The sequence below is a fragment of the Podarcis erhardii genome (genome assembly GCF_964252035.2).
Source record: "Podarcis erhardii genome assembly, chromosome: 4".
Classification (NCBI taxonomy): Eukaryota; Metazoa; Chordata; class Lepidosauria; order Squamata; family Lacertidae; genus Podarcis; species Podarcis erhardii.
Genome location: NC_138508.1, coordinates 35521126 through 35543115, shown reverse-complemented (window position 1 = coordinate 35543115; position 21990 = coordinate 35521126). Strand labels below are relative to the sequence as shown.

Genomic DNA, 21990 nt, shown 5'->3' with positions numbered 1-21990 from the left:
TGTTTGAATAAACTTGTTCTGCTGTCTTGTTGGGCATCTGACTGAACAACAGCTGTCTGTGGACAGCAGGTTGTTGTGCCGTTGTGGATTATGCTCATGTTCTTTGTATTAGATTTTAATGTTGTGTTGATATTTTCTTTTGTCTTTCTGAGAGCTATCTACAACATACATATGGAAAGGTGGAATAAATGTATTTTTAAATGAATGAATTTATATGTCTCAATTTATTTATAACACTTAAAACCTTTGCTGATTTTCCTTTCTTTAATGAAGTGGTCGTGTTAAAAAGGGGGGTAGTGTTGGAATCATATTTGCATGTTTATAGGAGCAAAAATCTGTTGGGTACTTGGTACAACGCTGGGGTGTGTGTTTGCAGTGAAATATTTGTGAATGCACCCAAAGTTAAGGACAAATTTTATAGTTTAGCCCATAGTACAGGCAGCTGTTATCCTTAACAGAACTTGGGCTTCATTTTTACACGGCCTTGGTATTCATTGAATATTGTCTGTCAGAATTAGATGTGATGGCAATTTTTTTTCTGTGTTCACTACCGTATTTTTCGCCCTATAGGGTGCACCGGCCCATAGGGCGCACCTAGTTTTCAGGGGGGGGAGATCAAGGGAAAAAATATGACCCCCCCCCCGCAGCTCTGGGAGCAGCAGATAGGCTGCACGCAACCTGTGCGCTACTCCAAGACCTTCTCCCTGCTTTTGAGGGAGGTGGCGGAATTCCCCCACCTCCCGCAAAAGCCCACAGGAGCCCAGCGTGACTCCTGCGGGCTTTTCGACCAGGAGGGAGAAGGGACTGAAACGGCTAGTCAGTCCCTTGTCCCTCCTTGGGGGAAAGCCCCCAAGAGCGGCGCGCTCTTTAAAGGCTGCGCGGCTCCTGCGGGCTTTTCTACGAGGAGTGGGAATCCCCCCCATAGAAAAGCCCTCAGGAGCCGCGCGCTCTTTAAAGGGTGTGCGGCTCCTGCGGGCTTTTCGACCCAGCTTGTAGGGCTCAAAGCGGGGTCGGAGAGTAGCGTGAAGGCGTCACGCGCCTTCCCGCTGTCCCCCGATCCTCTGGGGCTGGTGATGGGTGGAAGCGCTGCTTTCCCCCACCGCCAGCCTCAAAGAGCAGACTCTCCTGGCTTCAGCGAAAGCAACGCGAAACCTCCAGAGCGCAGGCTTCGGAGGCTTCGCGTTGCTATTGCTGAAGCCAAGGAGCCTGCATTCGCCCCATAGGACGCACACACATTTCCCCTTCATTTTTGGAGGGGAAAAAGTGTGTCCTATAGGGCGAAAAATACGGTACCTAATTTGATACAGGTTAGTGGCAAAGCTATTGCAGTTCATCCAGGAGGTTCCCAGGTTGAATTCCTGGCATCTCCAGTTAATAGGATCACATGACGTCTTCCTGAGATCCTGGAGAGCTGCTGCCAGTCAGAGTAAGGAATGCTAGGCTCGATGAATATTTTGACTTGCTGTAAAGTAGCTCCCCGTATTCAAAGTGTGTGGGTAAGGGAGAGAAATAACTGGCTTAAAGAAGTTGGAGTATAATTCTCACGATCCAGTTTGCATTATGGGGGGGGGGGGGGGAGAACTACCAGATTACATTTCCCTCAAATGTTTTTCCTTGCTTGCTTTGAAATATTTTTACTTGCTTGCTTTGAATTGATATAGTGCTATCCCAAGTGCTGAAAGCATTTTGCACATATTCTCTTCAATCCTGAAAATTAGTGATAGCGGTTTCTCTTATTCTACCCAGAGAGCTCATTGCTGGCTCAGATCTCACCTCAGCCACTTTCTGGCTCTCTACTCATTCTCTTTACCACTATGCTACTCTGGGGTCTCATGTAATTTCATGCATCATTATTTTAAAGTACATGCAATTTTGTATGCTATTTGATCAGACAGTACTGATCTGTATAGCAATAGAAAAATCAGGGAATGAGTAAGGTAGTGAACGAAAATCAACACGCTGTCTAAAGATTAAAATCAAACTGTTTTACGTGCAAAAATTCACATACAGAGGAACAAAAACGAAATGATTTCTGCAGGCAGTGGTTAAAAAACACAATTATTTACTGTTTTGTAATGTTAAAATATTTCACCCAAAAAGTTTCAGTCAAGAAATAATGTCAGTTATTGAAAACGTCAATACACAAAGATGCATTTATACAGGTGCAAGTCTTAAGTGTCTTACAAAAAGTTATTTAAATGAACAGGTAATACAGTAAGTGCACACTTTATATATGTTTAAAGAGACGGATCTTCATGTTAGTTCTGTATGCTGTTGTTGGACCACATGCAAGGAATTCTCACAAAGTTCTAATTAAAATAGTCCCAAATCTTTCTTGCCAGGATGTAGAGTATAAGTTTGTACTGGTGGTAAGTAAGTAAGTCAACACAGCGAGGGAGGGTCAGTTATACACATTACTTACTGTAATTTGTGATTGCCGTGAGAGAGGAGTGGCTGTTGGTGTAATAGTGATGCTGCTGGTGATTTTGTTGATAGCTTTAGTTGGCGTTCCGTTAGCTAACGCTGGACTTCTGCTATCCTGCGCTGTGGTGCAAGGGCTAATGTTTTTTGCTGAATTAGGAATAGCTTGAACATAAGGGCTTCCTAAGTGAATATGTATTTTATTATCTTCAGTAGTTATCACACTAGAACCAGAACTGTTAGATCTTTGAAACTGCCAGGATGACTGCCTTTCAGGAGATACTCTAAAGATAGCATGCTTGTCACCTGTTTCCAGAGGCTCTGGTGAAAGTACCTGCTCCGGGGAACTTGAAGAACTTGTAAGAGCCAGAGGGGACATTGTCCTGTCAGGAGTTACTGAGCCACATGATTCAGGTGTTTGAGATCTAGCAAAGGCAGACACAGTAAGTGGTGGCACGGCTTGCTCTGGACTTGTATAACCATCAGCTACTTTAGATTTTATAGGCGTCAAAGACCCATTTTTAATTATGGTTATTCTTTGCTTTGGTGTGCCACAGTTGGGTATCACAGCTGTGCTTGTAAAAGAGTGGGAACTCTCTGTAGTAGGGCTTGTTATTTCAAGGGTAGCTGTGTTTTGTCCATGGTCAGGAGTAACTTTTATATGAAGAGGCTGGCCTGGTGTATGGCTTAGAACCAAATTTCCAGGCTGAATGCAGTTTCCATTCTGCTTGGTGAGAACTTTTCCATTTTGGATGTGGCTTTCTTTGGACTTCATCCACGGTATCCAAAGTTTACTATTGTTTACTGCATTTGCAACAGCGGCATTGTACTTGAAGGATATTGTTTGCTCATCATCATTGTTGTCGTCGTCTTCTTCATTGTCACTCTCTTCATATAAATGTCCATTTATGACAGCCCGTTCCAAAGGAACTAGACTCTTGTAATCAGGTGGTTCATTGTCTGCTGGTTCTGTTTGAACTTCCTTAGAGAGAACTTGCAAGTCGGAAATTCTCCTTCCATTGAGACTTGGTCTGAGGCTCTTACTGAAACGCCGATACCTCTCTAGTTCTTTAGTAAGGATTTCCATTTCTCTTCCCAGTTCTTTGTTTTTGTTTTCTTGGTGGGTGAGTTTCTTCTGCAGGATTGTATGGTCTTCCCTTAGATGACATATTAAATCTTCTGTTGCCATGTACTCATGAATTTTCTCCTTCAGTGCATCTACTTCCCTTGAAAGGTGTCCTGATTTGGCTGCTTCTTCCTTGAGTTTCCTGAATAATCTCTGTTCGTGGTTGCATTCCGTCTTCTCTGCTAACTTATACCGAGCCAATTCTCTTTTCACAACATCAAGTTCCTCTGATAGGAATCTGGCTTTGTCTTGTTCATTGATATATCTACGTTCTAAAGATTCAAATTCGTCCTCTGTTTTCATGAGATCATCTTCTATGGCTTTCATTTCTTTAAGTTTGTGCTTGAGCCTCTCAATTTCCTGGGCTAGTTCTTTAATCTTGTTGTTTTCTTGCTGCAAAGATGGGCTAGGCTTGGTAGTTTCCTTAAGTTTATTTTTAAGAAACTCCTTTTCAATGGCTTCTAAGGACTGAAGCTTTTTCCTTAGCAGGTTCATTTTGGAGGAGAGATCACTTCCTTTCTCTTCCTCTGCTTTTAGTTTGTTTTTCAACTCATCCCTGTCTCTTGTGAGATGGGACATTTTTTCCTCTGCATCAGTTTTAGATTTTAATGCCTTCTTGCTTTCTTCAATCAGTTTTTCGGTGACTGACATAACTTTTTTTTGTTCCAGCTGAAGTTGTGTATTTGCAGTTTGTAGTTTTTCTTCTGTTTGTTTTATTTTCTCATTCATTGTTTTCCTCTCATCTACAAGCATGACCGTTAATGATTTCAGTTTAGTCAAATCTTCCTTAAGTGTGAGCTCTGTTTTTTCCAATTTGCTTTCAATTATTTCAAGCTCTCCTATACGGGCTTTTAAGCCATCCAGTTCCTGCGACAGCTGCTTTGTTAACATTTTTTCTTTTTCAAGGTTGCATTTCAAAGAGTAACATTCCTGCTTGCTCTTGCTGAAAGCATCCTCCAGTTTCTCAAGCTCCATTATTCTCTTGTTGAGTTTATCAACTTCTGCTTTGAAGTTCTTACTCTGGGATGCTTCTTTTTCTAGCTTCTTGTGAAGCTCCCTGCACTGTTCCTCCATTTTTATGAGTTCTTCGTCCTTCCCTTCCATCTCCAGTACCCTTTTCCTTAGTTCTTCTACTTCAGACATAAGGGTAGAGTTTCCGCATTCCCCTCGGTTCATTTTCTCTCTCAGGTCTTGCAGTTCTTCTTCCGCCTTCCGCAATGACTTATTAGTCTCCTCAAGTTCATCAATTTGCCGACTGAGAGCTGTTAATTTTAAGCGGAGCTGGCGGTTCTGGCTCTCTTCATTGGTTAGTTTGGCCATGGCAACCTCCTGTTCTTGGCAGGCCTTACAGGACTGCGCCTGAAGTTCTGCTTCCAGCCGGAGAGCTTTCTGTTCCTCTTCTTGAGCTTTTGTTTCTGCGGTAGAGAGTTTCTCATGAGCTTGTTCCGCAGTGATGGTCAAGTCTTGGATCTTTTGGCTTTGCAAGCTTAGCTGTTCTGTGAGTCTTTGCTGTTCATCCACGACCATTAACGCAAATGTTTTGAGTTTTGTCAGCTCCTCCTTCAATTTGTTTATTTTCTTGCTGTTTTCCTTTTCTTTTTTTGCCTGATAGGCTGCGTCTTGGTCAATAAGCTTTTTCAATCTGAAAGGCAAAAAAATAATCAAAATTAATTTTGTGATAGTGTTTCAGATATGTACTTAAGAAATGAAGTGCTGTTTTAGAAAATATGAAATTCTTTCTTTTAGAAAACATTTGAACAGATAAAATAATATTTCTTGAACAGATATTATACATTTCCCGCAGTTGTAATTTTAACTTGTTCAAAGGTATCCGCTTCCATACCTCCTTCTCCTCTTCCTTTGGTGTGGATGCTAATGTGGATTATATATTGCCCGAGGCTAGGAAGGAGGTAGAAGGTAGATTGCATCTTGTAATTTCATGTTATCTTCTGCCTTGTAATTACAATTTTATGGACATATTTGTGGTTCTGGCACACTAGATCTAAAACTCACTGCCATGCATCTTTTCATGTTAGCAAAAGGCCAATATCTTGCCCTGTATATAGACATTTCATGACCCAATATACTTTTTAATAGCATGTTACCTGCCTGTGTCATATTTTAAAAGTCCTATTATGGCTATACAAAGCTACATTAAAAATACACAAATGTTAATTGCACGAAACTCTACTTTTCGGAGAGCTTTAGTATTTTCGTGTTGGAAGCCTTATCTTAATTTTCTTTTTTTTCGTAGCAGTAAATAAAAGTTTGATCCCCCACTCCCATTAATTGCCTAAGGCAATATGTTCAGATCCAGAAAACACCCCTTAAGGTGGTAATAACTATAATTAGCTTAGTAATAGACAATTTTATGTGGGGTAGAACACTTTTCAGTGCTTTCTGTTTTTGCAGAGAATATTCCATTTCATAAGTTCATTAGTGAAAATGAATGGTTACCAATTAAAAATACATTATTAGGCAAGCTTGGCAGTTTCAAAGTGCTTAGCTCTGCTTACTAAACTCAAGTAAAATAAACATTCTAAATTAGATATCCTTTAGCACATCAGAATAATAGAATAATAGAATTGTAGCATTGGAAGGGACCACAAGGCTTATCTAGTCCAACTAGACCCACAACCCTGAGATTAAGAGTCTCATGTTCTACCAATGGAGTCATCGGCTTTCCAATGCAATTCATCCTATTTGCATAGAAATTTTCCAATTAAAAATTATGTCCAGCACTGCAAAATCCACTCACTCCTCTGTAACATGGGGGTCACTGTTGTCATGGCCTGGGGCTGGGTTTTTCATTAAACACAACTGTTGTAACCTACAATCTCTTCATGTAGAATTCAGTAAACAAAGCAGCAGTGGCTGCAGTTAGAGACATTGTTTAGTTGAAGGCATAACCTTCAGTGCTTTTGTTTATTTTGCTGTGGACTCTTAGTTCTTATTTATTTGTTTTCATTGATGTTTTGTGTGCTGCCTTGCGGGTCTTCTGGAACTGAAAAGCTGAGTGTTTGTGTGCACATGTACATATATTTAAATATAAAACGTATTGAGGGACAAGTAGATGGCTTTGACAATATAAATAGTATTTATATTTATGGGGCACCATAAGTAGAATTCTTTATACTCCAGCTTTGTATACAACAGACAGCATGAAGATAATATAGTGAAACTGGCTTTCAATGAGCCTTTACTGTAAACAGTAAAGGGGGCCAAAAATGCACTGCAAAAAAGAGACTAAAGGGAGTGTTACCTTAGAGCGGGCATAGGCAAACTCGGCCCTCCAGATGTTTTGGGACTACAACTCCCATCATCCCTGACCACTGGTCTTGTTAGCTAGGGATGATGGGAGTTGTAGTCCCAAACCATCTGGAGGGCCGAGTTTGCCTATGCCTGCCTTAGAGAGAGAGGAATTTGAATCTAATGCAAGAACTGGAGAGGATAGGTATGTCTTACTAAGAAGCATCACTTTTTATTTTCCTTAATGAAACACATTGCCTCTCTAGTTTCTGCCTGTGAATGTTTGTCATGAAGCTGATGAAAGCTATTGCCATAGATACCAAATCATAACAGAAGAGTAACCATCATTTTCATTCTGTTTTTGGGAATCCATGTGGTTAGGCTTACGATAATACTCAGATTTAGTCACTGGACTGAATTTTCATCTTATGAAATACTACTTTGTCGTGGAAGTTTTCTTTTTAAATGAACATTGGCTTGACAAAACCCCAAAGACATAACAGTATTCAGTCATAGGTCTGGCATGTGACAATTACTCACTAGCTTAATAAGCTAAAGTATTTAACTACTAATCTTCCTTTGCATCTCTGCAATTGACTACAGAATCCTAATTTTTTTCGAGAGTGGGATTTGAACAGTTCTAGCATTGATTAGGCAATACGGTTCATTTTGCATGGATGATGTATGGCTACTCTTGTACTGAAGTTATGCATACTTAATTGTGCCCATCTTGTATATTTATGCTCTTTTTGAAGTATTACCTTTCAAAGCTGTTGAGAGAGTGCCAGGAAGTAAATGCTCTGATCCAAGTGCTTATGCCGCATTGAAGTCTATTCCCCTGACTTTGCAGGAAAGTTATGTGATCCAATAAGGTTTCCACAAATAGATTGCCCTTCTGCATCTCCCTAATTGCATGCATGAGGTGCTGCAGAGAATGAGTGGTATACGTACCCCAGACATGACCAGCATGTTGGAGCTGACAATACTGATTATCATTGCGGTGGGAGGGGTGGGTTGAATTTTAAAAGAAACTGTTATAGCTTTGATTTCCACTTCCAGTTTTCTCTCCAGTGCATACACAATAAGTTTCCCCGCTCTCTCAATGAATAGGAAAATGCTGAGTTATATATGCTCCGAGTATTTGCCTTTGTAGGAAGTAGCTGAGAGCTGCTGTGTTTAAGTCCCTTGAATTTATCGTAGGTACAGTGGTACCTTGGGTTACAGATGCTTCAGGTTACGTATGCTTCAGGTTACAGACTCCATTAACCCAGAAATAGTACCTCGGGTTAAGAACTTTGCTTCAGGATGAGAACAGAAGTCATGCTCCGGCAGCACCGCAGCAGCAGGAAGCCCCATTAGCTAAAGTGGTGCTTCAGGTTAAGGACAGTTTCAAGTTAAGATCGGCCCTCCGGAACGAATTAAGTTCTTAACCGGAGGTACCACTGTACTCCCCCCCCCCCCCCGAGCATTGTATTATATGAGCCTCTCTCCTGCAGTCTGAAGTCATACTGCAACCCAAGCGTAGGTTTACCAGCATGAAGAGGACTAAGCATTGCTACTCATTGTGGAGATCTAGAAGGTTGCAAGAGAGCAGCTTTGCTTTGCTTTGGGTAGTCACAGCAAATCCCTGCAGCATTTGGCAGTGCAGATGCTTCCCACGTAGTTCCCTCGTGGCTAGTAAGGAAAGGCTGGGTCCCTGCAGATGTTGATGGACCACAGCTCCACCATCCCGAATCATTGGCCATGCTGGCTGGGCCTCATGGGATTTGAAGCCCAACAAAATCTTGCAACAAAATCACAATGAGAGAAGTGGCCACCTGCAGTAGTTTGCTTTGTTTCCCAGTGAAAGTGTCTCCTCCAGTGAAAGACGGAGAAGGACCTGAAGCCTGAGATACAGTGGTGCCCCGCAAGACGAATGCCTCGCAAGACGAAAAACCCACTAGACGAAAGGGTTTTCCGTTTTTCGAGGCGCTTCGCAAGACGAATTTCCCTATGGGCTTGCTTCGCAAGACGTTTTTGGGTGAATGCTGAAGATGCACCTGTTCACCCTGGCTTTTGATACCTGAGTCTTGCGAGTTTTTTCCCTTCCCCCCCTTTTCTAAGCCGCTAATAGCTGCTAAGCCGCTAATAGCGCTAAGCCGCTAATAGGGGTGCTTCGCAAGACGAAAAAACCGCAAGACGAAGAGACTCGCGGAATGAATTATTTTCGTCTTGTGAGGCACCACTGTAATTTGAGAAAGGCCTGGGTGTATTATGTTTGTTTGTTTCCTTACCATACTCTCTTGTTGCGCTGTATACTGAATGGAGTACTATGTACAGAATGCTGTAAGAGCTATTGTGTCTCACGTTAGTGTTTAAAGTCCTAAATGACTTGGAGGCCTCCAATACCTGAAAGATTGTCTCCTTCCCTACCGACCCTCTAGGGTGCTCAGATTGGCAGAGGGTGCACTCCTGGTTGCTTTACTGCCCCACCCACAGAGGTGTGTCTGGCACCATCATTCTACAGCTTTGGGTGAATGCTGAAGATGCCCCTGTTCACCCTGGCTTTTGATACCTGAGAAGTATATTTTTAGGACCCACCTTATTTCTGCAATTTGTTTTAAACTGTTTTTAATAGTGTATAATATTGTGCTTTAATGTTAATGTTGTGTTTTAATTTTTATAATCTGTCCTGGCACCTTAGGGTAAAGGACGGGTAATACATTGTAGTGGTAATAGTAGTAGTAATAGTAGCAGTAGCAATTATAATAATAGTATTCAGTTGCAGTTTGGAGCCAGCTTTATGAAGCATACTCTACATAGTTGACACTACGGCAACACGACGCTCTTATTGCAAACAGATACAGTGGTGTCTCGCAAGACGAAATTAATCTGTTCCGCGAGTCTCTTCGTCTTGCGGTTTTTTCGTCTTGCGAAGCACGGCTATTAGTGGCTTAGCGGATTAGCGCTATTAGCGGTTTAGTGGCTTTGCGGCTATTAGCGGCTTAGAAAAAGGGGGGGGGAGGGAAAAAACTCACAAGAACTCGCAAGCCCATAGGGAAATTCGTCTTGCGAAGCACCTCAAAAGACGGAAAACTCTTTCGTCTAGCGAGTTTTTCGTCTTGCGAGGCATTCGTCTTGCGGGGCACCACTGTATGCTTGCTCATATTGCTGGTGCAAATACTTAGCATCCGGGTCTAATATACATTCCATATACGTTACATGGAAGCAACTGACACGGACAAGCAAATTTACTCTAGGACTGAGGTGGAAATCTCAGCACATCCTGCTTGTGTTGAAAAAACAGCTTGACACAGCTGTGGTTTTAATTTGGTATAAAACCGGGAGTATTCCTGGAAGGCTTTTGTCGTCTTTCTTTTTCCAGAAAAATCCATTCGGGAACAAGAGGGGATATCCTCAGCATGTTGGAAACATTTTCCTATTTAGTTAAGAAAAAGAGTATGATGGAATTAAAAAGATCTAGTGGGAATAAAAAGTAGCTCCTTTTGTGTCTTAAAATACATCTGTTTTTGAAAGGGGGGGAAGAGCTTATGTAAAATCAATTTATAGTGGAAGCATAGGTGATGCAGTATTATTCAGGAGCCAGGATTAAAAAAAGGAGGGGGGATGTATTTCCCTTCCAAAATATAATACTTAAACATAACCAAATAATATAAAATCTCTCCATCATAAAAGACTTATCCGGTCATAATTGATTTATCCTTTTAACTTGCATATATATCTATGATATCCCAAATTTAACAAGGCATAATATAAAAAGGTGAGAGGGCCCAAGCAGCTGGAAAACAACTACGTTTGCAGAACTTCAAAATGTCAGAAATATCCTTGTCCCTGAAGACTTGTACTTCGTTTCCCTATGAGCTCCCCTGTCTCAAGATTACTTGAGGGGATCCTACTGAAATTTCCCTTAAATCAGAGGAAGGCAACCTGTGGCCCTTCAGATGTTGTAATTCAGCTTCCCTCATCCCTAACTATTGTCCATTCTTACTTCGGTTGAGTCTAACAACTTCTGGAATGGGCCCTTGCTTCAAGTTACGAAGCTGAGAATTGGCTGGGGTAGATGAAACAACAGGATTAGTTGTGGTACCCATCCTGTGAAGTTTATTGCCAAAGCAATTATGTAGACTTGCAAGGCCTTGAGAGTATTATTGCAATTTGGATAGCTTCTGCTTTTAACGGCTGTCTTATCAATGGCTCTTCAGATAGGCTTCCTATTGGTAAACAAGGTAAAATGTGGCATGGCTGTGGATTGTGGACCAAATTGTCTCAAATGGATACCGACAGAGAAGAAGTTCCCAAGGGCTGGATAGAGAGACTTGGAGGGACACATTTGGCCCTGAGCCCGAGGTTCCTCCCCCCTGATTTAGACAGTTGTAGCCAAAGTTTGCCAAGTGCAGAAATAAAATGAAGAGACAGGCAAAGAGATTGTCACACATATTCATGTTCCCATAGAACTTTGTGAATTTTCCAAAAAGCTCTAAAGGGAAGTTGACATGCAGAATTGACTTTTTAAAATAATCTAATCTGTCTGGAATTGCACACTTACTGAGTTCATTTTGAAGTTGCAGCCATATCAAAAAGAGCCTTTCCTTTATTTGGCTCCCCTTCCCCTCTGCTCCAGTGAAGAAGCTTAAGAGATGGAAAGGTTGACAAATGTAGTTCTCAATCTACAGAGAAATGAAAGGTTGTTGTACTGTAGCTGGAAATGTATTTAAAGAAAGAAATTAATATTATGACATGATATAACTGTCATGTGAGAGTCTTAATTTCTTCATTTACATTCCAGCCATCTTAGGAACAAAGGGAAGCTGTTCTAAAACTGTGAGTTAAATGTTTGGGTGATTGGAATTTGAAATTTTTCACAATAGTGCACATTCTTGATATTTGATATAGGATTATCATGTTGTTCTGTGTCCCGAGCTGTATTTATTTGTGCAAGCATGAAAAATGAATGTGATTTATTAATAAATAACCAACTTCTTAAATGGATGAAATAACTTACTTTGACTTTCAGTTCTTTTTCATAAGAATGCAGCAACCATGAAAGGAAAGTCAGATGTATCATGTAGCCAAGCATTTGGATTTCTTTCTTTTTTAAATTCAAAAATTGAATAAATTCCAGCAAAAGCAGTTGTTTGAATTAAGTTTTATAGACATGAATATGAGCTAGACTGATTCAGATAAGCATCTCTTTTACGGCTTGTCTTTTAGAGTCTCTTACAACAATGTCCTATTCTTATTATGGCTTATTATTACACTTTTTATTTAGGTAATGAGAACAGCTTGTAGCAACATCATATTTTATAATATAATGTGTTAAGTTTTATTTTAGACTTGAAAAAATATGTTAGAGTTCATATATCTGAACTTCCCCTGCAGTTATTCTTTTCTAGGTTTTATGAGTATCTATAACAATTGCCTTAGGCTTAGGACCTAGTATCTTCTGCACCATAAGTGGGCAACAAGTGGATTTTGAGGTTACAAGCACCAATACCTCTTCAATTTGACACTGCAGTCTTTAAGATTTTGTTTGAAGTTTCAAAAGTCCACATGCACACTCTGGATGTAAATCTAAATTAGCCTATAAGAGGTTTTTAACTTCGAATCAACTCTTACAGTTTGTTTGTTTGTTTTGACCAGCTGCTTTGGTGCACAAATAACTCAACAGTTCATCCCTGTGCATAATGACTTTGAAGGAAACTCCACTGAGTTCAGTGGCGTTTGGATAGCAGCCTAATGTTGTAATCCTGCCATCCACTTACCTGGGCAGAAGCCGCATTGAACTCAGTGGAACTTCCTACTGAATCAATACGTAAAGTTTGACTTGCAATTGAATGGTAATGTTAACATATGCTGAACCTGGAATTTATGGGCTGTACCACCATTCATCATTTTAAGTGTGTGTGTGTGTGTGTGTGAGAGAGAGAGAGAGAGAGAGAGCGCGCGCACAGCTATTGAGAGCCTCTCTGTAAACTCCAGTAGTCCTGACTTAGTTCACAAAGATCCTTCAGTGAACATATATAAATTTGCCTTACATGTACATTTCCAACCTGAATTTGAGGCTCACTTCTGCTTCCAATAACTAGAAAAGCCAATGTGTGGAAGATAATCGGAGGTCTTGAAATTTTTGTGCACATTTCAGTACATCTTACTAAACTCCATAAGATTTGCATCTGAGTAAACCTGTATAGGATTGCTCTACATGTTGCCAACCAGCCTTTGTTGCAGCAATCATAGAGGTTTCTGCTTGCATTCCTTAGCCTTAAGCCTCATTCGGTACATACCTAGGCTGAATTCCGAGGCTAGATTTGTCTGCCTTCTAACCGCTTACCCTCCAGCCTAATGAAATGGCCTTGATCTGGTTTACCCTTGCTTGCAGTGAGCATTTATAAGGAGACTGTTTATTTTTAATGATGGAGCTTCAATTATTGAGCAGAAATGCCATCTTATTTGTTCTCCCATTTGTGGTGCGTGAGAGAGAGAGAGTGAGTGTGTTAAGCGCCTTCCTTTTCTATCTCATGACTAGATTGATTCTAGGCCAGAAAAGGAGCAAGTGATTTCATTTGTAGCAGCAGAAACTGGAACTCATTGAGTTTTACATCAGCCAGGAAATTACTGTTGTGCAGATGCAAGGCTAACAGGAGGAAATGGAAAGATTAGACACTAGAGATGTGGGATGGTGGTCAGAGCACAGGGCTATGAGGAAAGAACTCCCTGAATTTTAATTCATCTTCTGACTTTGCTTTCCTCTCTTGTTCCTAAATTAAACTTGCCGGTTTAGCTTTTTAATGTAATCATATAATGAACGGAATGACTATATTGGGTCTCTCCCTGCCCCCCTTGTTTGTTCTTGACCCAAAGTACCAAACATTTCTTTATTTTTATGTAGTTTGGTGGACTGGTCTTAGGTGCCCAAAGCCCCTGGGTCTCTTAGTGAAGAACAGAAGCCTGCTCACCCCAAATGCTGAGTTCCTACCAGAAACAAAAGTTCTAGTTCTGGCAGTAAGAATAGCTGCCTTATTCTGAGTCAGACCTAGTTCAATCTTGCCTGCATGTGACTACCAGTGGCTCTCCAGGGTTTCAGACAGGAGGCATTCCCAACCCAACCTGGAGACATCGGGGATTGAACCTGGGTGTTTCTGCAGACAGGGCAGATGCTGTACCACTGAATTATGTCTCTCCCCCAGAAGAACAGCAACAGGGGGTGGAGAAAACAGAGCTGCTCTCAAGAATGTTGTGGGCTCTTTGGGGCCCTAAGGTAACCCCAAGTTCATCTTGGCTGGCTATGGTGCCTCAAAAATAATAAAGAGGTTAAAAAAACATTGATTTCAGTGCTAGGATCCCAAGTGCTAGAGGAGAGAAGGTATCGTCTTCCCACAAGATGAGACACCATAAGCTGGTTTTTGCTAAAGCACATTGGGACAATGGGAAGCTCACTACTTCCTTGCTAGCACCCATGATGTTAGCATAGTGTAGAATCTAAAGATACTTGGTATTCATATGCCATTTCCCCTAAGTGTTCAGAACACAACAGCTGTCTCACATGAGCCATTTTTAATTCCCCCATTGCACAGATGGGGGAAGCTTTAAGAGACAGTGGATTGCCCAAGGTCCTCTCATGAGTTATATCTGAGGGAAAATTCTAGCTCATGCTCTATGAGGTATAAGGTAACAGTTAAGTAAGAAGTACTGGGATACCTTATCACAAAAAGCATGCTGTCTTCCAGTGGCAGTGGCGCAGCAGCTTTTTGTATTAGATACAGCATTTCTAAAGTATATTAGGAGCACAATTAGTTTGCTTTTGACTTAAAATCTTAAGGCAATTGAAGTTTGGTTGTACAACATGAAGGCAGTTACCAGTAATAGCAGCGTTTCTAGGATTCTGGCTATAGGGTGTATTAAGACATTTTTCCACCTTCGCCGCATCAAGCAGTTGGTCCCTTACCTTTCCCGCCCTGACTTGGCCACAGTGATCCATGCGACGGTCATCTCCAGGCTTGACTACTGTAATTCGCTCTACGCGGGGCTGCCCTTGAAGCTGTCCCAAAAACTCCAGCAGGTACAGAATGCTGCAGTGAGGCTCCTCAAGGGGTCTCTGCCATGGGAGCATATTCACCCAGTGCTTTTCAAGCTGCACTGGCTCCCGGTGGAGTACAGGGTCAGATTTAAGGTGCTGCTTTTGACCTTTAAAGCCCTTCACGGCCTAGGACCCTCGTACCTGCGGGACCGCCTCTCCCGGTATGCCCCACGGAGAGCCTCAAGGTCCATAAATAACAACACCCTAGTGGTCCCGGGCCCTAAGGAAGTTAGATTGGCTTCGACCAGAGCCAGGGCCTTTTCAACTCTGGCTCCAGCCTGGTGGAACGCTCTGCCTCATGAGACCAGGGCCCTGCAGGATCTGATTTCTTTCCGCAGGGCCTGTAAGACAGAGTTGTTCCACCTGGCCTTTGGCTTGGAGCCAATTTGATTCCCTCCCTCCCTCTCTCTCTCTCTCTCTTTTTTTTCTTTTCCTTCTCCTCCTGCGATGAGGCTACATTTTAATATTTTAATGTTCCATTATTTTAATGTTGTATTTTATTTTTGTTTTTAAGTTGTAATCATTCTTCTTGTTTTTATTATTGCTTGTAAGCTGCTCTGAGCCCGGCCTTGGCTGGGGAGGGCGGGGTATAAATAAAACATTATTATTATTATTATTATTATTATTATTATTAGTATGGATGCAAGCCACATAAATGGAGGGGTTAGGCAAAACCAATGTTTTGTTACTGTTGAGCTTTGTCTCCAAATTTGCATGTTTGTGTATTTAATTAATCTCATATGGTTTCCCTTGCAAATCTCTGGAGTCACGTCTTGTCCAAAAGTTGTGTGACATACGACTATTGAGTTCCTTGATTTAGCAAGTTTCCTGTTCTTTGGAATGGGCACTGGCATCCTGATCCTAAATGCACTTGCATGACCTGGAAGTGAGCTTCGCTGGTTTCAGGGAGCATTGCTTCTCAGGAAGTGTGCTTTGGACCAGGACTCAGTTTATGGCTGTTCCAAAGAATTGTTTTGAGAAGAGTATCTGTTCCTCTGTGCATTACAACATTCTTTCCTTCAAGTATTACTGTAATTTGCTGGTTTGTGCTGATATCTTGAGGAAACTCAAGAAAAATTACGCAACCATTCTGATACTTTATCTTTCTTAAATTAGCTAATATTTTGGATGCATTTGGAAATGGCTCTTTGCCACTAACAACTTATTGTTGACTGGTCATAAATGTCATTTTCCCAGAACATTTCCAGGAACTGGGCGTACTCTGAGACTATTTCTCCCCCCCCCCCGACTGAATGCAAAAGTTAAGTCAAGTATGACCACCTTGGCTCTCAGCCTAAAGGGCATGTGATGCAGGTCTAGACACTGAGTTGGCACTGGAAAAGTAGGAGCTCCTCCACCACTTGATAGCTTTGTTGGTAGAGCATGAAACTCTTCATCTCAGGGTCGTGGGTTTGAGCCCCACGTTGGGCAAAAAGATTCCTGCAATGCAGAGGATTGGGCTAGAGCAGTGTTTCCCAACCTTGGGCCTCCAGATGTTTTTGGCCTACAACTCCCATCATCCCTAGCTAGCAAGACCAGTGGTCAGGGATGATGGGAATTGTAGTTCAAGAACAGCTGGAGGCCCAAGGTTGGGAAACACTGGGCTAGAGGACACTCGTGGGTTCCTTCCAACTCTATGATTCCAACTCTGATTCTTTCTACTAATACTACTTCCTCTTTCCTCCCTCCTTCAGCCATTCTGCCCCATCTCATGATGCCTTTCCTTCTGAAATGCCATGTTTAGCTATCCCGCCTCTTATTTTCTGTCGTCAACCATGAACATGTCTTTTTTGCTCCCTGCTTCCTTTCCTATATTATAACTTTCCTTATTCGCACACTGCCCATGCTTAATTTACTTTGCTTCTTTATACGCCTCTCGTTTCCTATTGCACTGGGTTCATATTATTTATTACATTAACATTCAGCTGAATTTTCCCTCCCCCTGGGAGCTGGATTGTGATTGGTCCACATTTGCCCCTAAATTTCCTGTTGGCTGGTAGGAAGTTGAAGGAGAGCAGCAGCATTCCAGTGCTTGGATGAATTACGGCAATAGAATGGTCTGACATAGCAGCTTCGGTAAATATGGTAATCCCTAGAGTGGGTTCAGCCATTCTAAACAAGCGGAAAGAGGGCTTATCTGTAAAACATAACCTGCATCAAGGGGGAGCCAAAGTTGTGACAAAAGTATGGAAGAATGCTGGTGACATGTGAAGGGTGTGATGGGGAGGGCATTAAAAAGGTGTAATAGTATGTGTGTGTGTATATATATATATATAACATGTAGCATATTTTAAAATATGAGCCCAAAGAAGAAGCACAAGCAAGTTGCATGCTTATTTAGAACACATGAAGCTGAGCCCAAGCATTTTCTTCTGTGGGAAGATGCATGTACTGTCTCTGTACCTCAGCTTGCACATCTGCCAGCAGACTTAATTTCAGGTGTTTGTGCACTAAATTAGTGTGAGAAGAGGAAGTGCTCTCTGCTGTTGACTGTGAAGGAGTACAGTCTATCTCTCCGCCATGCCCTGCTGAGTGCAATAAAGCTTGGTAGTGTTAATGTGATAGGTTATTCCTAGAAATGGACTGTTGGTTCTTCTGTATCAAATTCTTGGCATCTGCTGTGTGAAAGCTAGACATTTCATTAGGTCCCAGAAGGCTGCAGGCTGCAAGAGATTCTGGATGTATGCTGATAATATTGTGTGAAATGCTAACAAGAACCCAGCTCCCTTCAGGAGTTGTAACACCTCTCACAAGTTAGTTATGCAGCTTAAATTTGAATGTGAAAACCCGAGACAGTTTTACAATCAGAATCCCTACCGAAAGAAAGCTTGTAGCACTAAATACAGACAGTTTGATACAAATCTCAAAAATCTTCTTAGGTAAGCCTGAAGTATAACATGCAGTACTACATATACAATCCATGGGAATCACAGTGAAAAAGGATGGCCAAGGTTAATCTTACGTTAGAAAGAGATGCAGTTCCCTTGCATAATTAATTTTTTTTAGAGCTGGATAACTAGCAATAATATTTCAACAGCAGGAAGAGGTCAGGAATGATAGCATTGCAATTAATCTATTTGGTTTTGCTACTTAAATAGCTGCTTATCAATCAGTAATTCTTAGGCGCTGTTTGTATGTGTGTTTGTGGTGCCTTAGTTTTCTAGGTTTGACTGCAGCACTTTAGAAACATTTCAGTCTCTAGTAGTTATTAAACTTGCTTTTCCTTAACAAGGAGAAGCTCATTGTTGGCTGGGTGCAGTTGGGAGTGTGGAGTTGTCTTTTGTATTGTTGAGCAGTACTGTTGAGGAATGGGAGTGGAAGGGGATGCTATAACTGATACATGGTTGAACTTGTGCTGTGCTAAGAAATATTGATTTGGAGACGTGAAGAATGGTGAAGAGGACAGGATATAAAGATGGGATGTGTTTGTTTTTATTTAACATTGGGTGATGGGTTCCCCCATGACTGCAGTGTAAAGAAATGCTTAGGTTAGGTTTTAAATCAAGTGGTTTGGCACTGCTGTGTGGTTGAGATCTTGTGGGTCAAGCTTACATATAATTCATCTGAGCTACAGTGTTCCTGGATTCCAATGCTACCAGTGTGGAATGGGATTCTGACTACTCACAAGTGGCAAACATGCCACAGGCAAATACTTAACTCCCCTTCAAATGTCATAGTATTTGTGATGGGACATGTGGCGGCCATGATATCTCCCTTTCATCTGGTAAGAAGCATCCTTTGCTTCTCACAAGAGCAGAGCTTTTTCTAGTACCTTTTAAAGTGGTTATTCAGGTCGCAGTCTGAGAAATGCATGTAGAAAGTTGTATGAAAGAATGCAAAATAGTTCTACCACATGGGGTTCTGTTAGCAATGATTGTGCATTCTAGCCATTACCCTTATGAAGTCAGTCATTCAACTAAGCCTTTAATCCTGCTGAGGAAAGAAGAACCTAATTTTGATGACTGCATTCTGTTCATTATTACCATAAGGAATATTGGTGTACAAAATCCATTAATTGGTCCCGAAACGGGTTTTAAATGACATTTCATCAAGGGGGACTACAACAGTTCCCTAGTTATGGCATAGAATACAAAAGACAACCTTAGAAAGTGTAAATAGCATTTTCTTTGGATTTTGAATGAACAATCGGCATCAAGGGAAGCAGATGATAAAAAGACACTTGAAAAAAAACCCCCAAACAGTACATAATCTTTACAGTTTTCATTGTAAGGCAGCCCCTTTGTGGCAGTTGACATTATTAATGGATGTGGTTTGCTAAATGAGGTGTTGTAAATACACAATATACCTTTTTTGTATATATTTTTTCTTATCAGTACCGCTTAGGATAGAGAAGGATTAAAACCTGAAATTTTAAGAGCTGATGTGAGAATATAAATAAGCTTGTTTACACCCACAATATTATTGTTACATTAACCTGTTTCCTGCCCCCTCTGCTCCTTTCAGCTGAGTGGTTTGTGGATGGAGCAGGACAGTGGATGTTTAGGGATCTGTAGTACTATGTGGCTGGTAAATTTCTCCACACAATTGATGCGAGGGAGAAGGAGGAAACAAGCATGTTGGCTCCGCCCCCTCCATCACCAGTCCTGTCATCCTCTAGGAGTTGGAGGTTGGAATGTCTGCAGCAGGAAGGCTTCTCTAATGTAGCCTCCCGGCACAATTACGAACCCTGATCCTGCTGGTTTCTAAATCATGTGAGGAGCCTTCATGGGTACAGCATGCTCCTTGCTGCAGACACTAGCTGTCCTCCATCAGGGTAGCAGAGATGGGCACAGAGACATGAAAGATAGGGTGAGGGCATCCCCACATTCTCCCTTATTGCTTTAAAAGGGCATAGAGGAAGGTGGTGTGGCATTTTGTGGTAGCCATGTGGTTTTATGCTAGCTTCTCAACTTGGAAGGCTTTTCTTTTAATTTATTCTTTATTATTCTGATATTCCAAAAAATCAGCTGTGACCTCCTTTGACCTTTTTCTGGAAGGAAAAGTAATGTGTACAAGCACTTCCATTCCATTTAAGGTTCTAATGGTCAAAGGAGCTAAATAATTGCCATTCCAGTTAATTTTTGAAGGATGCCAACCTCTAACATTAAAAAAACTAGAATTCCAGCAGATTCCATTAAACTGATAGCTGCTTGCGAAGAACTGGCTGTTAAGAAAAATAAATAAATAAATACATGAAGGCATACTTTATGTTGATTCTTGCAAAAACACCTTAGAATGGCTGCAATTGATGGAGTAGCAACTTTAATAAAATTACATCTGCATAAGAGGCTGTTCAGTCACCACAGAACACTTTAATTGTTTAATATTAACTAATTTTGAAAATTGCATGTTCTGGGGAAAATATATTTTGAGGATGAAACCAGTTAATGTTATAGTGCTGTTAATAAGTCTATATGAAGTTTAGGGTATTTGGAACAGTATACAGTGGTAGTTCGGGTTACAAACACTTTGGATTACAGACTCCGCTAACCCAGATTAAGAACTTTACCTCAGGATGAGAACAGGATGAGAACAGGGAGTGTTGTAATGGGCCACAAGTTACATTGTCCACAGTGATGTCACTAAAGCAACACCATTACTATTCAAGGCCCTCAGAGTTTCCCTTTGTTCCATAAACATACTGTTGAATCTATAAACATGACTCCCATCAATCATCAGTAATCCACTGGCCTTTGCAAAGCAAATTCAGCAAGACATATTAGAATGTCCCTGTTAGATACAATGCATTTCTTACAATTAGAAATGTAATTGGGTTTCCACACACATGGTGGAATGGGCACGATAAACCAAAATTAAAGGTTTAAGGTCTTATCTGCAAAGAAGTTCAGCATGTGCTTATATTCCCCACAGGAACCAACCAGGCTTTAGTTTTTGCTGGTTTCTTTAGTTTGTCTTTACACACTTAGTTACCAAGGATCATGTAAAAACAAAAAGGGGGGGGGTTTGAAAATAATGTGATATTGATTAGTGGTTTTGAAATTAGAAGAGTGGGTGAAATTCTTAAAAACTAACTTTTATGTCAGGTGAATAAGAGCCATATTTAACTTTATGTCTGAAGTAAGTTTTAATCCGTATAATTATACAAGAAGTGTAAATGCTTTTGATTAGTTAGTTCATCAGCTTAGATGCAGTTTGTTCTTCTGTCAGTGTTTTTAAGATGAATGTTAAATAGTAATTAATGATTTCCCTCCTGGTGGTTTCAAAAGCTGATTGGAAGAACCTTTGCATTGCTGCTTAAAAGCTCTACCAAATAAACTTTTATGTTACTTGTTCATTTTCAGATAACTGATTTAGCTTTGGAACTTTATCTTGTGGTGCCTTGTAATGTACTTTTTGGCACCCTTTGGCTCAAGGTATGCCTTTTCTCCTCAATGAAGTGAAATGTTTCTGTTTACTAAGCAGTGAAATGGTAGATGCATTTGATAAAGCAACAGTTAACCATATAAGACTTGGGGAACTATAACATCTGGGGTTGTTCTGCAGGTGCAACTAAAAAGAAGTAGAAAGAAGCCTATCCTAAATATACGGTAAGTTGCTCCCTTAAAAGAAACAACCAAGTTTGTTTGAGTTGATGTCTTTCGCTTTGTGAATCAATTCAGCAAGCTGCTGTTGAGCCGGTCTGAAAGCACCAAAAGAACTAGGATTTTCTCTTCCTTAATTGAGCAGCTTTGTTCTAAAAGCCTAGAAAACATTGCTAATTTGCCAGATGTAGGTGAGTTAGTAGTGAGTGAAATGTTCACCTTGGCAAATTTTAGAATGTTAGCCATTTGGGGAAGTTTCTGTGAATCAGATGCTTTCCCCACATTGTGCTTACTGATTCTACGTTGGTACAGTATTTAAAACAAAATCCAAAGTTCTCAAGCATCAGGTAGTTTATACGTGTGGTGATGTGCACATGCTGTATACATTGCAAGCACCTCTGGAAAAACAAAAACAAATACTGCTAAGCTAACTGTTTCTTTCCATAATATTTAGTACTTTAAAAAAAGTTAATATTGCATGGTTCCAATTGTCCTTCAGAGGCATTGTTTTAGTAGCCTTAAATTAATACACAGGAAGTTCAAATTTCCACAAATCAACATACAATTTTTTAAAG

The 21990-nt window shown here is 40.9% G+C and overlaps 2 protein-coding genes across 4 annotated transcripts in view; one reads left to right on the top strand and one right to left on the bottom strand.

The window, feature by feature from the left end:
• FILIP1L (filamin A interacting protein 1 like) overlaps positions 1-21990 on the bottom strand; it is a 185635-nt gene that overhangs the window by 9080 nt on the left and 154565 nt on the right. For all 3 annotated transcript variants that reach the window (XM_081859626.1, XM_081859627.1, XM_081859628.1), the window contains one exon: positions 2423-5189. In XM_081859626.1, the coding sequence (XP_081715752.1) occupies positions 2423-5189 (2767 nt within the window). The remainder of the gene's footprint in view (positions 1-2422; positions 5190-21990) is intronic.
• Positions 1-21990, top strand: part of CMSS1 (cms1 ribosomal small subunit homolog) — a 180966-nt gene that overhangs the window by 14659 nt on the left and 144317 nt on the right. The window lies entirely within an intron of this gene.